The sequence below is a fragment of the Myotis nattereri genome (genome assembly GCF_964212035.1).
Source record: "Myotis nattereri genome assembly, chromosome: X".
In the NCBI taxonomy this organism is placed as follows: Eukaryota; Metazoa; Chordata; class Mammalia; order Chiroptera; family Vespertilionidae; genus Myotis; species Myotis nattereri.
In genome coordinates, this window is record NC_138078.1 from 128,193,963 (window position 1) to 128,211,738 (window position 17,776).

The 17,776-nt window shown below is 35.5% G+C and overlaps 1 protein-coding gene across 1 annotated transcript in view; it reads right to left on the reverse strand.

Moving 5' to 3' along the window:
- Positions 1 to 1,438: 1,438 nt before the first annotated feature.
- The window catches only part of ATP11C (ATPase phospholipid transporting 11C (ATP11C blood group)), a 105,355-nt gene continuing 89,017 nt past the window's right edge, over positions 1,439 to 17,776 (reverse strand). The window contains exons 24-27 of the mRNA XM_081115044.1: positions 16,985 to 17,050; positions 13,604 to 13,707; positions 10,879 to 11,032; positions 1,439 to 1,618 (exon numbers count right to left, since the gene is read on the reverse strand). Coding sequence (XP_080971170.1) covers positions 1,556 to 1,618; positions 10,879 to 11,032; positions 13,604 to 13,707; positions 16,985 to 17,050 — 387 coding nt within the window. The 3' untranslated portion in view covers positions 1,439 to 1,555. The remainder of the gene's footprint in view (positions 1,619 to 10,878; positions 11,033 to 13,603; positions 13,708 to 16,984; positions 17,051 to 17,776) is intronic.

Below are 17,776 nucleotides of genomic sequence, written 5' to 3' on the forward strand. Positions count from 1 at the left end.
GCAGACTACCTCAAATACAGGCTACCAGGTGTGAATGACACCTAAGAAAATACTCAAAAATAATACTGAGAGATGACAACAAAGAAAATAATGAAATGTAATGATGGAATGGTTCTGATAAGTGAAATATGTCCTTCTAGAAGTTAAGAAAAATTACACCTAAATATTAATACAAAATATACATAGAAGAATCAAATGTGCCATATGGACTATATAAATAGATTGGTACAGATTGAATCAAATACTTTTCCAGAAAGGTACAATATAACACTAATAATAGTACAGGCATGTCAGAAAAGACATCCAAAAATGGAAACTGGTATGAAAACACTTTTTAAAAGACCATTTTAATCGAGTTGTCAAATGAAGTCATTTATATCCCCCCAAATATGTTTAATTTTACCATGTAATAAAGATATTTCAATTTTACGTTTTAAGTGGATTCATTAGCAGGATAAAATCTCCTTCTAGCCCAGTAAGTTGAGGACTTTACCAATGTGATTTAGTGTTAGACCATTACCCATTCGAGTTTGCTAAGAGAGACAGCATATATGTTCAGTTATGGCTTTGCCAGCTGAAACACCATCCTGGGATGGATCCTTCCCTCCCAAATTGGCAAGTTAAAAAGAAAGTGCTGTATATATGCATATGTGTAGCCTCTTTCAAATAAAAACCATTAAGTTTGAAAGAAGCTATTTTTATTTCCTCTCTACATAGTCATAAAAGACTGATGTTCAGAATGCCCTTTACTTTTATATAACTGTGGTTTGGCCCACCTTACCTCAGATCCTAATAAAATATGAGAAAAATATGTTATATCTGAACTATTTTGAGGGGCTACTAAGTGATTGGAAATGTTTTATTTTCAAATCTAGTAGCCAAACACCCAATACTTGGGGTTTATTCAGAAGAACAAAAATAAAATTAAATAAAAAAATTTTTATTCTCAGGAAAACACCCAGGACTAACACTATTTGCACGTAAGTGTTCATTTCTTGACAAGGATATTCTATCAAGACAAAATTAGCATGTGGGTAAACAGAAAAGATTAACTATTCTATCTGATGCATTGATATCATTTAGTCTTCTTATACTTTCAAGTATTCTTTTCATGTGTTGAAAAAATAATTTAAGGTAGATCATCATCCAGCAGGAACAAGAAGTGTGATCCAAAGAGCTGATTTCTTCCACCAGGCAGAAAAAGAAATATTAGCAAAATCTATTCATTCCCATTGCATGACTTCTATTTTATACTATTCTATTTAAATCCATTCACAAAATTCATGGGTTAAAAGAACACCCACTTGGTAATTATATTATTCTATCTAAAGCCAGTAATTGTAAATATTCTTGCTTTCAACTTTCGTATAATTTGTAACATAGAGCTTTGGCCATAATGGCTACTTACAATAACTGTAAATGCTTACAATAGTCATTTGGTATTTTAATGGACATTTATTCTGAACCCTAGACATAAGAGAGTTGTTTAGTTTGTTGCATATCGAGTATCCTGAGATGATTAACTTTTTGTAGTTGTTTCTTCATGCTTTCTTTTCTAGCTGTAACCACTGTCAATATGCTTGTAGGACAATAACATAGGCAGTTCAAGATTCTGATTCTGAAAGATTTAAAATATACACAGTTAAAAGGTTTATTTTAATAATAACAATGTAAAACCATCTGTATAGTATTTTCAAAAATAAATCAAGTAGTAAATTTTATGAGAGTAAAGCGACTGTCTTAACAAAGTGCCAAGTTTTATTCACATGCAGGGAAAAAGAGTGACACAATAACCAGTTTTCAATGATCATTTGTTAGCTGAGTAAGATTCAGACTTGCTTTTTGCTTTTGGATTTCTCCAGGGTTCTCCTAACAGTTGTTATCACTAGGACTATCCACCACAGCAGAGGCTCACCTCACCAAGATCCCTTCCTGTAGCCCATGAGCTCCTTGAGAACAGGGACATGTTATTTATCTTTCTATCTTCAGCACCTAGCAGAGTATCTGGCACATAGCAGATTCTCAGGACATGCTGAATGAATGGACAAATTACTGTGTTTTGGATGTACAAATTTTGACCGAGTATCTGAAAATATATTGTTTTGAAAGACTGCTGTGGAAGTACTTTTTCTTTATTGAAAGAAACATGTTTCCTCCTTGTAATATTGAAGTTAATTTTCTTTTTTTAATCCACACCCAAGGAGTGAGGATATTTTTTTCCATTGATTTTTAGAGAGAGAATGAAAGGGAGGAGGTGGAGATAGAGAAGGGGAGTAGAGAGACACATCAATTGGTTGCCTCCCACATGTGACCCGGGTACATGCCCTTGACTGGGAATCGAATCTGAGACCCTCTGGTGCACAGGCTGGCACTCTAACCACTGTACTACACCAGCCAGGGTGAAGTTAATTTTCTTTTTGGTAGATGATGTATCTAAGGGTCAAATGACTATTGTTTTTCTTATTCATTATCTTTTTAGGGAAGAAAAAACTATCCCTAAAAATCTATAGATTATTTTCTGTCCTCTAAAGATCATCAAATGCTATGATTGGGATGGGGCATGACAGAACAATGGATAACTGAGTGTAAATCAAGTATGTTGTAAAGTAGAAGCCCTATGTCATGGGAGGGAGACTAACTTTGGTTCTCTACTCTAAAATCCAACCTTTTTAAACCTGAGTAGTGAAAGGCTTTAAAGAGGTGTGCTATTTTCTTGGTGCATCTTCCTCACCATGGTTGGACTAGAAATCCTCCAGAGTACCTTCTATTTCTTTTTATGTTCCATATTTTCATATTAATGTTTCAGATAAGGTAATGGTGACTAACAAAAATAAGATTGCCATTCACATTGAGAACTTGTAAAAGGTGTCACCTTATCAACCATGGGACAAACTCAGTGGGGCTAACTTAATTTGTCAAATATTTTCCTTGGAGAAGAAATAATTCCACATGAACATGAATTCCTGGAATAAATTTACATTAAAATAAAACAATTGCTTAAAAGCTATAATTTCCTCAGCTCTATATTAGGCATTGTAGGAGTTAAGGCCCTGGAGAGTCCAAAAGCAACAGCAGTGTCTGCTACCCAGCCAATCCCCAAATCACAGACCAAGCTAAAGAAAGCAATCCAGGGGGATACACCATTAGCTGGAAACAGTATGGCTAAAATGCACCACACAGCTTAGGACAAGGCTATCTGGGACAAAGGGGCAAAAAACTTTGAAGGCTACTGGGAAGCAGATTCATTACTGAGGGAAAATATAAGCAGGTGAGTTGCTCAAAATGGTGGTTGGGCGAGGGAGATGCTGACAGAGGCAAAATTAGTCAGCTTCCAAAATAACACAGCAGATGCAGAAGAAACAACGTTATCAATCCATTCGTTCAATATTTCTCCTTTGCTGGACTGTGGGGAAGTTGATAGCTAATGAAAGAGTGGGCCTATGAGGTGGATTTATAATTCTTAGCTTCAAAATGAACTGACTTGCAATTTCTTTCATGATGATCATTCATTTTTATGTGTGCATGAAAGACAGCCCTGCCCTAAGCTGTACAGAGTTGTTTCCAAGCTGACAAGCTTGTAAACCTCATTAATGAATTACTCTAAATTTCCATTAATGGATAAAAGACCTATAAAGGTCTGGGGTAACAGCGGCCCCTGCAGTGGGAAACAAAATACACATGGAGGAGTCATTCCGAGTTCAAGGATTCCTCCCATAGCACATAAATTCCTCCCAAATAGTTTTTGGGCAAATGAAAGAATGATATAAAAGGAATTTACTCATTTTTAGAAAAATTAATTATGAAGCATTTTATATAATTAGGGTAGCACCCCCCTGAATGGCTAGGAAAGATTTTACTACCTCTGAAAGTTGAAACATTTAGCTTGAATAAAACTTGGCATTAAAAGTGATTAGACTGGCTCATTAATATATATTTGGGGATCAGACATTTACAAGGACATTAAGTTTAAACCTGCAAACACACAGACACAGCACATGGAGATACAAACACATTGAATTATTATCACATAATTCCCAAAAGAACATGCAATGCTAAACTGACTTGATATTATACAGATGCAATTTTGGAATATTTCTTTTCAATTTTCTAAACACATTTTAAAATCAAGATTATATTTCTTGATTACTATTGAGCATTTTCATATGATGGCAGTGCCATGACTACTTGCCCCTTACAAATTAAATATATTGGATTAACCTTCAGCTCTGGAAAATGCCTAAAATTTTATTGGGGGGGGGGTAGCAAATTTAAAATACATATTTCCACATATTCCAAGTAATGCATCTTTATATTTTAGCAAAGAATAATATAAAGTTCACCACACCAACAGCAGAAAAAATTTAGAGTGATAGTTTCATTTTTTCTTTATAATGCTGTTAATCTTTTTCTTTAAAGCCAGCCCACTTAACACTAGGTACCTGTTACAATATATTAGATTCGTCTGAGAATGTTCGTAAAAGAAGAGGTCTGACTGAAGGTCTGGCGGATAATGAGTCAGATGCCTTTTTACAGCTCAGATTTCTCTGTAATAGTGAGGTAAAAATACTTAAAGGATTTGAAGATTGGTTAACCTACCTGGTGCTACAAATGTAGAAGAAAAAAATCACTTTCTATAGACTACTCTTCTGGCCAAAAGTACAAATGATTACAGTATAACAAATGCATAACATTTAAATGAATACATTTAAAGACCTAAGAAAGTGTCCAACTTGAATTGTTTTCATGGTAGAAGTATACAGACATTAGTAATATGTGCCAAACTTGGGTTTTTGAAATGACACTGGTAGGTTATGTGGTAGATGAGTCAATATATTTTGATTAGTAAACCATACCATCCTTTTGGTGAACACCTCTGAGAGTTGTAGCAGTGCTGTCAGTGTACCGAACAAAGAGAAATTGTGCAAAACAGTCCTGTGTTGATGAACTGATTGGCTCTAACACGCCGTGGCTTCTATTGCACAGTAGGAATCAACGAGACCAGAGACTTACTGTCCAAGTTTTTGAAATAATTTCCTGTCCAGTGTGACAATTTGAGAAGATGAACAAATGATTAAAGGAAAATGACAAATACTCTTTTAAGTATCAGTAGAAGATATAAAAATGAGTCATGAGAAGTAATTTTTCATAGAGAACCAGAAAATGGTGTCAAGCAAATGAGAATGCAAGCAAGTTGGTACATTAAGAAAGGAAATCACCTTATTCACTCCAAGAGAAACTGTGATTGCTGGAAGTTTGAGAAAGCATGAAGATAGTAGATGTTCCTGAGGAAGGGAGGCGTTTCGTTACCTTGTTCACAATTGCACAAAAGGTGGAAAATTGCAGTAGAAAAAAGAGAAATGCAGAAACCAAAAAAAAAAAAAAAGTAAATATTCTCTGAAATGTAAGACATTTAAAAAGAAACCCTGAGAATTAAAAGTCGAAATGGCATGTTAGTATTGAAGACGTTACAAGTAAAAGTAGAATTAGAATTAGGAATAGTCTATTATATGTGCAAACTACTACTTCTCTATATATCAATTTAAGATTATTTAGTTAATGGGAAAATTGATTATTTTGAATAAAATAATTTAAAAACATGCTTCTCATTGAAATAAGGCTTATCTCTAATCATTATTTCACTAAGCTACACTGTTCAAAATCCACTGGTTGGAGAGCTATGTCCAGGCTGCATCACCAACCTACTTTGAAGTGACTAGCTCCCTTATGCAATTACACAGATACAATATGAAGGGACTGACTGCCTTTGGGCAGCTGCAGGTTAAAAACCTAATCAAAACAAGCACTGTGGGGAAAACATTTGATGAAACCACACTTTAGAATCATTTGTCTCTGGGCTAGTGCTTAACTACATTTATTCTAACATAATTTGATGGGTTTCTTCCTTTTTCTTACAGAGCCTTCTTTAAAAGGGTAGGCTAAAGAGCTATAAAATTTTCCTTTAAAACACCTAGAAAAAGCAAGTGTTGATATAGTTTAATCAGAAAACCTAAAAGGTTGTGTTTTTCTTTCTTATTGTATGCCTGAGACTTGGTTTTGGCATTGCCCAAGGCAAACAGAAGATGAGTAGTCAACTACAGGGATAAATTTAACAATGCTGCTAATTACTCATATCATCTACTTAATGACTAATGACAATAGGCTTAAAAAAAGATACCAGTTAAAGTAATACATGTATCCAGCAGAATCTAATAAACAAACTTTAAAGGCAAATAGTTTGACTTATTCATGTTTTAAAATTACTACATCTTTCTTGTTCATATTTTACCTTAAATAAAGTTGGTAACATGCAAATTATAAATGGATAAAGCTAGAGAAATATTAGTTTATAATTTTTTTCCTTAAAAATTGCTTCGTCTTCTATTTTGTGGGCAAAAACCTTACAAGATTAACATGATACCAAGTCCCTCAACCCCATGTTTAATATACAAGCCTATCTACTTAAGACTGTAATGACAAGCATATTTTGGTGCACTCAAAACCTTGTATCCAACCATCGAAGATAAAATTATTTCTATGAATCATAAAATTTAGAAGCTTATAGATTCGGTTACTTTATAACGGGAAAAAGGAAATAAAAAAGTACAGAAGGCAGTAGAGAGCATGGAAAATATCTAAAGCAATCAAATTGATATAGCTAGCAATTGGTAGGGGAGAGAGGTGAGAAGGATGGGAGATAATGAGCTGAAACAGTATGAAATTTCCACATTCCTTTGCAGTCATCTAGAGAGCTTTGACACCGGCTCAGTTAGCAGTATGTCAAAGAGCCAATGCATAAATGTCCATCTCAACAGCCATGACATTAGGATTCAACTTTATTTTTGTCTAACCCAGTTCACAGTGTTATTTTCCTCAGAACCAATGGGTGTACGTGACTGTCAGCATTTCAATAGTAATCATGATTGTCACTGTTGTTATTATAAAGATAAATTACATTTTCCAAAAATTTCAAAGTGCTCTCTCTGGGAATTTTGCTCAGGTAGCTGACATTCTTCCTTTTCCTGTCTTCTACTCTGAAAGAGCTCCCTTGATAATGGAGTATTTCTTTTTGTTTGTGCAGACATCCCATACTAGGCTTCACCTTGTTGTTGGGTCCCTTCCCACTGGATTATAGTGTCCCTATGTCTAGTAGGCAAAGTCAAGCCCCCCTTTTGATTGTTGTGGTTTACATGGGAAAACTTATATGTGGAAATTCCTCCATTGGAAATGGGAAGTGGTATTTATTACTTGGCCAAAAAGTCTAGATGTATTTTACTGACTGAGAGATAGCCCAACAATTGTGTTCAGAGGGGAACACAATTTTTTGAAATACCCCAAATCCTAAACTTTAAATTTTCTTCGAAGTGTTATCCTGCTGCTCCACTGTTAAGGGCTCAATAGTAGTTTCATAATATTCTGGCAGCACTATGGCAGTGCAGCTTTGTTGAGTGATAAGCAACAGAAAAGACCTATGATCCTTAATGATGGAATTTTAGCTAAAAAAAATTAAGCATATTGCTGAAAATATAGCTGAGGAATATATAACTTAACCATATCCTTGATTTAAATTACTTAGGGAACCTATTTCTGAAGGCAGCAGAATTCCTTTTTAGCCTCACCTTTTAAAAAATAATTTATTTTTTATTTTTCAATTACAGTTGGCATCCAACATTATATTAGTTTCAGGTATACAACCCAGTGATTAGACATTTGTATAACTTACAAAGTGATCATCCTGATAAACCTAGTACCTATCTGACACCATACATAGTTATTAGAATATTATTGACTATATTCCCTATGCTGTACTTTACATCCCATAACTATTCTGTACTTTTCAATCCCTTCACCTTTTTGAAGATAGCATAATTCTTTACAATGCTACTGCCAAGGCAGAACTTGGCTATGGTGGCTTCAGGAGGTAGTGATGCAGACACTGAAATACCTCAGTTGTCTTAAATCAAGCCATATCATTTAGTCTACTATTCTGATTCATATCACATGAATCCACTTTATAACTTAATCAGAGTGAGACTCCTTATGACTGGAGCCTCCTTTGATTCATCCCTGAATTACTAACACCTAGTATAGTAGCTAACTTATAGTGGGCCCTCAGGGAATGGAAGCCACCAGAAGGCTGCTTCTGTAATTGTTACATGTAAATGTCTTAGCTGCTTTTTCTAAAGTCATGGAGATATTTTCACTACCCACTGCTAAATTCCCTTCATGTTGGCAAGACCAACATGAGGATAGCACTGTGAGCCTACTTGCCATAGGCATTTCTGGCAGTGTGTACAAAGTACCAAGATGCTTACTGGTTGGTGGTCAAAGAACCTTCTATTTCTAGGCAGGGACACATCCTTTATCCCATTAGGGAGTGTGTCAGTTGTGAGGCCAAACTAGTGTAAAAGAATATTTTCCTTCTCTTTAAAATGAGGCCAATGCCTTAACAAGGGATATTGAACAAAGTAGTAAGTCACCCAGATGGCAGACTGTTGGTCATTAAGATATTCTTTCTCCTTTATCTTAGAAGTGGGCTCTGTCTCTTTGATATAGCCAAATAGGGTCTTATGTAAACATGTGACTTATCAGAATAACCATGGCTGCCATGTTTTAGTTGGCCTTTATGCATTCATATGCACTACTTTGCTCTTGCATTTTCTCACATGAAAAAAAAAAGGAGCAGCACTGCTGAGTGCCCACAACATTCTGTCTCATCTGCAACTCTCAAAATCACATAGTGTCTGAAACCATTTAGTCTTTCAGACATTGCATATAAAGAGAGATGTTCATCATTAGGTGGTTCAACATGTTCATTGGTTCAATGAAAGTAAGAATGAATGAATGAGTGAATGAATGTGATTATGGAAATTCTCCTCATCATTCTAGCACATCAGCATGCCAAGCTACAGCACAGACACTAGAATTCTTCCACTCATGGCAAACAGAGTTCATGCTGAACCCCTGCAACATTCTATGCTTGCTATGTAAATAGGGCTGCAGTCCCAGAATTGCATGCTTTCAACAGAAATTAGGAATGTTTTAGTCTTTATCTGTGACTGCTTTGTAGAATTCCTCCATTTAATTTATATAAAAGTCACCTTCAGCCAGTATCTAATTTTTTTTTATGTCTGTTAGTAGCTCTTATCACCTAAGTAATTTTTTTAAAAAAAGTGCCTAAAGAGGAGGATAAGATAATATGTTTGAAAGTTTGGATTTCTGAAGATTTTTGTAACGTCAATAGAGCATGAAGCTGCTGGGTGTGAGCCATTATTTAGTATGCGCTCCACTACCCCAAACAAGAAAAACATTTAGGAGCACCCCAAAGTATACTTCCAAATAAGGAGAATGGAAGAACAACTCAAGAGATTCTTCCCAGACAAATTCTCTATTATGACAAGTCCCCAAACCATTTATTATTGTGACATTTTTTTATTTGGCTTTATTCAAATTGCCACTTGAGCCATTTTGGGAGGAACCTATTATATCAATTTGTTTTACCCCTGTTCAACTGATATTAAGGTAAAAATCATACAAGTAAATGTCACTTTCCCATCCTAAGACTAAATGCCAGGCTGAAGGAAGTTAGTCAGGGGTCTACTAGAAAGATTAAAGAGCAGACCAAGGCAGTCTTAGCTAGGTTAACATTATTGTGCCCAGTTCTACCCATAAGGCATGCAGAAGCAGGGAATTAAAGCAAGTTCTAACCACTTAACTGTACACTGACTGGCCTTGTATACCAAGAATCAATGTGGCTTTTGCCGCTGGTAGTCTATTTGCTTTTGATTGGGGCCAACACTGAGTTGTAACAATGATGCTTCTCTTTTATATATCTAATCACTGAAGATATTCCCACTATAATTATTTTAGTTCCTTATGTCTGTATGATGACAACCACTGGATTCTATCAATTCAACAGGCCAGAAAAAAAAAATTGAGACAAACCAGCACTGTGGCTAAACTAGTTGGCAAATTTGATCAAATAGGTCAGGAGATATAGCTTAGACTATTACATGAAAATGTTGCCCCGGGGGGAGGGCTACAAGATATAGTTGGTGTCAATATGGTAGAAATGGGGTTTTGTTTGGCAAAATGAGAGTGTTGGCAGTAATGACATATTTAATTAGCGTGTTGGTCAAAATTTGCCAGAAGATTTCCCCCCAGGCTAATCTATCCCTTTCACTGTAAAGGCTTTTATAGAAATGTTCAAAGATATCAGACAACACAGGACCAAGCAATTAGGCTGCCAGAGGGCAATAACTTCTCATTTCCACAAAAGGTTACAATTTAAGCAGTAACAATAAAAACACACTTATAAAACAATCTTGAATTTTTACAAGTGTGTTCAGGAGGGTAAGGATGTAGAAATCACATCCAGAAAATTTTCTTTGGTTCAATTATACTGCTGGACAGACAGGGCTAGAAGCAACTCAGAGATTAAGCAGCACTATAATTAAAGGAACGGGAAAGTTTTGAAAAAGGCAATAGGGATTATCAACTGGAAAAAAAAATCTGCGAACCCACAGTGAAATATCTAAGGTTAAAGCTGGAATGTTGGTGTGGAAATTCCTGGTGTGAAAATTCTAGGCTAAAGAAAAAAATTTATTTTTCCATTTAAAATTCCATATGGAGCATATGTAATACTCCATATGGATTGCTAAAGGTCACAAAGAACACTATTAAGGAAACTACTTACCACCTGTATTGGATAACGAAGTTTTTACTATACTTTTTATGCAGAAGAGGAAATTAAGTGATGAACCTGTAAGGAGGGGTTTAACATGCTGTAACTAATGCAATTTTCTAAATAAGATTTTTATTTCATGGTAGATATTGAAGCCCCTTCCAAAAATCAGTTTGTAATATAAACGTAGTTCTTACCCTGGCACTTCTTCTTCTTACATTCTTTAATACTATCAGGAGAATCTCAGGGAAAAGGCTGATAAATATTAGAAGAACTATGGCCAACCATGTGGATACAGAAGACAGCATTTGAGCAAATACAAAATACATTCTCTGTTGTTTGAGAAAAGGCCTAGAGTGGAAAGAAAATACATAATGGAAAAACAAATCAGTTCCTGTCCTATGAAACAGAAGTGTAATTAAAACTGTCTTTTGTATTTAAAAGGAATTTTCCTTATTCACATTATAAAAGTAAAGTTCTTTATAATATTCTAAAGTAATAAATAGATTTCATTTATCAAACGTTTGAAAAGAAATTATAATAAAAAAGATAATAAAAAGCACTTGACTTTAAAACAACCAAGCAATCAACTTTAAAGCTGCTAACTGGAAAATATTTATTTACATTAGAAAATACTGGAGCCCCAAGGATATGCAAGAAAAACGTTAATTTTTGTGCTAAATAGCATTTTATTTACTTGGCTGTTTTATTAATATGAGAGTGGATTTGTGCTCTATGTTCAAATTTTAAAATACATTCTTATAAGCCCCCCCCCCATCCCTATGTAAATACAAAAATAACAATAGAGCTTATCTCTCTCAAATGGGAGGACTCTACAATTCTCATCCACAAATATATACTGAGTACTACTGTGAGTCAAATAGGTTGACAAGACAGCAGAATATTGCTAAAAGGACATAAGTGTTGCAGCCCAAAAATCCAGGAGGACTCCTCATTCTGATGTTGGATTTCATTCCAAGTCATCCACTGAACTGTTGGGTAACTACTGAGAAGCACAACAAGTTTTATTCTTCTGCCTCAGCTAAAGCACAGAACGGCTAATCAAGGTCGGGATTCACACCAGACTATTCTTGGATTAGTCAGATAACTGGTTGGTCCCATTTATTAGGTCATACATAGTGCTCAATGAAGATAAACTGGATTCTCCTTTAAAAATTGACATTTATGCTCTCTTATGAAACATGATAAAATCAAACTTGTGGCTTTATATATGAGGACCAGACTGAGGAATAAAAAGTGAGAACAGTGAGGTGGAGAAATTTATAAGGCTTGGGTTAACAGGCTTTCTAGGGTCCCTACTATACAGAAAAAACTTCCTCAGAGCTCTACCCCCACTCCAGTTTTGAAAAGCATCCTAATTTTTAGACAGTTAACTGAGCCATAGGTTCCAGCAGACAACTGACAGCTAGCCACAGAGCATTCCTTTGCATAGTACCTACAATGCTCATGATTAATATCTCTAGATTTTTCTTTTTTACCTTGGTATCTATGGAGCTCTGCAGGGGAGCAGTAAAAAAAAAAAAACAGGAGATATTACTGGATTGAGTTTGGGGCTCAGAAATCATCATTCTTACTGCCCACTCCCCCAAAAAGGAGTGCACTACAATGCCTTAAGGTTGAACATGTCCAGAGATATTAACTGCAACTAGCATTCAGCTGAAGTTTCACATGGTTTCTAGTCACAATTTGCTGGTTATTTTATAGTATAAATTTTACATTCATGTAGTAGCTTAGACAGTTCTACTTAAGGACAACACTCTAGGCAAGAAAATAAAAGATCAATATTTCATATTTAGTAAGTACTTCTAATGAATTGAAACAGATATGGTGATGTCTTAATCACATAAAGGATTTATTTAAATCAATAAGGATAAGAGTTAGAAAGTAGTTTTCGAGACATTTTATTCTTATGGAAATTTTGCATAATTAGCTCAGATGCTGATTACACAGATTCATAGATAGAATTATGGTACTGTAAGAATTATAGTTGATATTTGGCTAATCAACTTTGATTAATTTGTTTTGTTTTGTTTTTAAATAGACTTCCTTCAGTTTCACCACTTCAGTAATTACCTATATAGGCACCAAATATATGCTGTATTTACATATTTTGGAGCAGTACTTCCCTAAGTGATTGGGTTTTTTCATATTTTTACTTCTTAAAGCCTTTATTTTGAAAAGCTTTTCAAAACAGGAATAATTTCTTCTAATTAAGTCTCAAGGGACAAAAACATGGTCCTTACATCTCTGTGATAACATGGAATGTTTTGTATATATGATTTTGTTCAAACCAGTGAAAATACATACTCCTAGAATCTTTATGGCTTACTCCAGCCATGTTCTCTGCTGCTGACATCATTATCAGGGGAAGCCACATTAATTATACTTTTAAAAATTTTGATTATATAAGATGGCATGTCCTCAATATTAAATACTAGCCAGTAACACTGCTAATTTCAGGGAGATTTCAAATGCAAAATACTTCACAAGTTACTCAAAAGACCTCCTTTCTGGTAGTCCCCGGCTGAATCTTTCAACTTGAAAGTGTGTAAACACCTTTCTGTGAAATGAAACTAATTTCTAGCATGACCTCCCATGTGATTTATAGTGGAAGTACTCATCCTGTAAAGATTCTACACAAAATAGCTACATTATTATCTATTTGGGCCCTATACTCTCTTTATGGTATATAGCTATCATTCATGTCACTACAGATGTATTCAGAGTATAGAATATATACCACTCAATACTTAGAGGGTTATATCTTAAAATCACCATCTCATTGTGTTGTTTTTTTTTTTTGGAGGGAACATATACTATATATATATATATATATATATATACACACACACACACCTATTTTCCTATTTACATATTACTCACATATATAGAGCTGCTTACCAAATAATTCCTCCCCAGAAGAATGAGAAAAATACATAAAAGGCTAAAGAACCCCATATCACAAAGTGATTTATCCATGTCCAGAAACGAGTATCCAAGGCAAGCTGAAAAGATATAACACAAGAGATTTCATGATGAGTACAGACGGCACCAAGCTATAATACACTATGGTACCTGATAACTTGTATACAATATGATACGTACAGGAGCACCTAGCTTGGACCAGGCTTCCAGGAAAGAATGGAACTAAAATGAGTACAGAGTCTAAGGTTTTCAAAGAGCTAGGGTATGAAAGTGCTCAACTCTGTCCTAAGTCCTCTAGACTCCAGAGTACAGGTGTAGCGATGAGGTCAAGCAAGCAAGTATGGGGCTACAGATGTCTCATTAGTGAAAGAAGGGCAAAGAATGAGGTAATAATAACATCTAGAAGTCTGGAGCCCCAAGTCCTCAGGTAGTGGTGGCCAGGGAGATGATGGCAAAAGGTGAAGGCTAGCTGGTGGAGGCAGGTATACTAAAAACAGGAGAGGGAAGGGGTAGCTAGGAAGGGTAAACAAACTACACAAAGAGTCTTGATAGCTCAAGCACAACAAAGACAGGGGTTGAAGGGGTTTACTAAATACAAAGGAAACTAGCTCTATATGCCTACATCATGTAGCAGTGGATCATGGGTCTGACTATGTAGTGTGCCTTTTAATTGCAAAATCCTTACCTATTCAATTAAATTAATAACATTTTCAGTTGCCCTAGATCTGTGGTCAGCAAACTGCGGCTCGCGAGCCACATGTGGCTCTTTGGCCCCTTGAGTGTGGCTCTTCTTAAGCCTTAGGAGTACACTAATTAAGTTAATAACAATGTACCTACCTATATAAAGTTTAAAAAATCTGGCTCTCAAAAGAAATTTTAATCGTTGTACTGTTGATGTTTGGCTCTGTTGACTAATGAGTTTGCCGACCACTGACCTAGATTAAAATCCTTCATGTTTCTGTCAGGGCTGATTGTTTCTATAGATTGTGGAACTTGGATTTTCAAATGCAATCCTAAAACAAGGGAGTACAGTCTGCTTCACTTGCTTATAATTTCTGGGTTACATGAATTAATATCCAGGGCATTGAATTATTTTATTTATTTATTTTTTTAAAAAATATATTTTATTGATTTTTTACAGAGAGGAAGGGAGAGAGATAGAGAGCTAGAAACACCGATGAGAGAGAAACATCGATCAGCTGCCTCCTGCACATCCCCCACTGGGGATGCGCCCGCAACCCAGGCACATGCCCTTGACCGGAATCGAACCCGGGACCCTTCAGTCCGCAGGCTGATGCTCTATCCACTGAGTCAAACCGGTTAGGGCCAGGGCAGTGGTCGGCAAACTCATTAGTCAAAAGAGCCAAATATCAACAGTACAACAACTGAAATTTCTTTTGAGAGCCAAATTTTTTAAACTTAAACTATATAGGTAGGTACATTGTTATTAACTTAATTAGGGTACTCCTAAACTGGCCTTTGCTAAAAACGTCCTCAATCTGATTGAGGTACGTTCGCTGAGGTCAACCCCTTCCAACTCTCCCATCCACACTCGTCTATCTGAAACAAGTATACAAGACGAGTGTGGATGGGAGAGTTGGAAGGGGCCGACCTCAGCGAACGCACCTCAAAACAATGTACCTCCCCCGCACTTCGTATCCCGCGGCCCCCCTGCGCCACGTCTCCTGTTGCCCAACTGACCAACACCCCCCACTTCTTCTAAAGCCACTTCCTCAAAATAGACTCGCCCAGGCCAAAAACCAGCTTCTGCCCATGGGCCACGAAGTTTCAATCGCACTGTATGTGCTCACCCGCACGTGGTATTTTGTGGAAGAGCCACACTCAAGGGGGTCAAAGAGCCACATGTGGCTCGCGAGCCGCAGTTTGCCGACCACTGGGCCAGGGCATTGAATTATTAAAAAGGAGGTGGTATCTCAGTTTTGATACTTGTTGTGACACCATGGTCCTTAGCTCTCTGTTAGTTTCATACTCATAAACAGGATGTTGATAACATTGTTAATGTAGCCCAGTCCTGAATGCTCACCCTCTGGGCTGTCAGAGATAATGTTACAATAATATCCATCCAAACAAGAGGGAGCGGATGTCTTTTGAAGGATTAGTGAAAGATGTTGCAGTAAGGCCAACTTTAACTATGAAGGGCACTTGAAAGCCCTGGGACCACACACAAGGCCAGGTGGGAAAAAGGGTGGGGAGGCTTCTATTTCAAATCATGACCCTGTAAATCATAGTAATAAATAACAACTAACATTTATTGTACTGAGCACATTCTATGTGCCAGCGTCCATTGCAAGTGCTTTATGTATCATTAGTTGACTTCTCACAAAATATCCTAAGAGAGGTAGATGCTACTTTTATCTACATTTTATAAAAGAGGAAATAGAGATACTGAGAAACCAAATCACTTGTCCAAGGTTATACCCTGCTATTAAGTAGCTAAACTGAGATGAATTGTAACATTTTTGGTAGTCCCAAAATATCACTGAAATAGTAGATGCAAACATATGTTAGTTCTTTTTGGTATAAAAAATTAACCAGGAATTAAATTTTAGAGGGGAAATGATTAGAAGTCTATTACACTTGTTAATTCTAGTTCTGACTACTGGGCATACTGGAATTCATTTAAAGGCACTCATTCTTGGACCACATGTGATGTGTTTATTACTGGAACCATCAAAAGAATTGGATTATTTTTTCAACTATAAGACAGTCCCAATTCATGAGCCTTAAGGGTAGCATTTATCAAGGCTTCAGAGCCATTATTACATGGCTGCCAATGATTTTGCCTAAACAACACTTCTTGTATATTATCTGCTATATATTTTTATGCATTTGATCACTAATATAAATTTCAGTGATAAATACATTATATAAAATTTCACACTACCAAGTTATTTTGCATACCGATCTTGCTGAACTGTCTTAAGTACTCAAATTCATTTAAGGCCTGGCATTCTTAAACAAATATAAAACTTTAAAAAATATTCAAGTACTTAACATGGAAAAACACACACACACAGAGTCTGATTATATACCACTTATAACATCTTGAAAATAGCTGGAAAGAAGGAACAGATTTCTGACATAAGTATGGTGTATGAATTAAAAACAAACAAACAATGAAAATAAAGAGGATAGACAACATACAGTAAAAAATGAATCACAAATAGTATACAAATGCCTAAATCTCGAATATCATACATATTTTAGTAAGCATTCAGACTTGGATAACAACCATAATAAAATTAAAGATTAAAAGACAAAAAAGAAGTATTAGTACAAGACTAGAAAGTATTATAAAAATGGTATTAAACATACTTGAATAAATAAAAATCTAACCTTCAGAGTTACAGTGAATACTAAGATTGTAAAAACAACGGTTCCAAAAGTCCAGTTTCCATACACCTGAAAAAAAATTAATAATTACATGTACCAAGAATACACAAACCTGCATAAAAAAGAAAAGTCAAATATAATCTTGTATATAACTGCAAAAAAGTATTGTATGAATTGTTTGGGGAATATCAAGTTAAAGGATCAGGCCAAATTGCTAGATTTAATTGTGACTGTAAATTTTCTTGATCAGGCAAACCACATTTGTGGTTGGTAGCACTTATTTCAATTATTCCAAGCAGCATGAAACAGGGAAAACATTGCTATGATAAAGGCAGGAAAAAAACACTATTCCACTAACAATGTTCATCAAAACAAGTCATTGCATGACTCATATCTCCAAAGAGACTGATATAGGCTTTTTCTATAATATAAAACAAAAGCTCTGAACTAAGGACAAATATGCAGACAAATGGACTCACACTTTAAAAACAGTCTAATTTTTGGCTGTAAACATTAGAGCTTTTAGCATGTGCACATCAAAGAAAAGCAGATACCATGTATAAATCCAAATGATGGCAATGAATGGCACATATGCTTACCAAATGCTGTCAAGATCTGAATGCATAACATTAAAACAGAAAATGATGTAAAAGGTTTCCAAAAATAAAAACAAAAAATTAAGGTTAATAGAAGCAAAAAAAAAAAAAAAAGGATTTGATCAAATCATACATGGGCATTATGCTTAACTGCTGATAACAGTTCTTACACTTACTGTAACTTTAGCAAACATTTAGG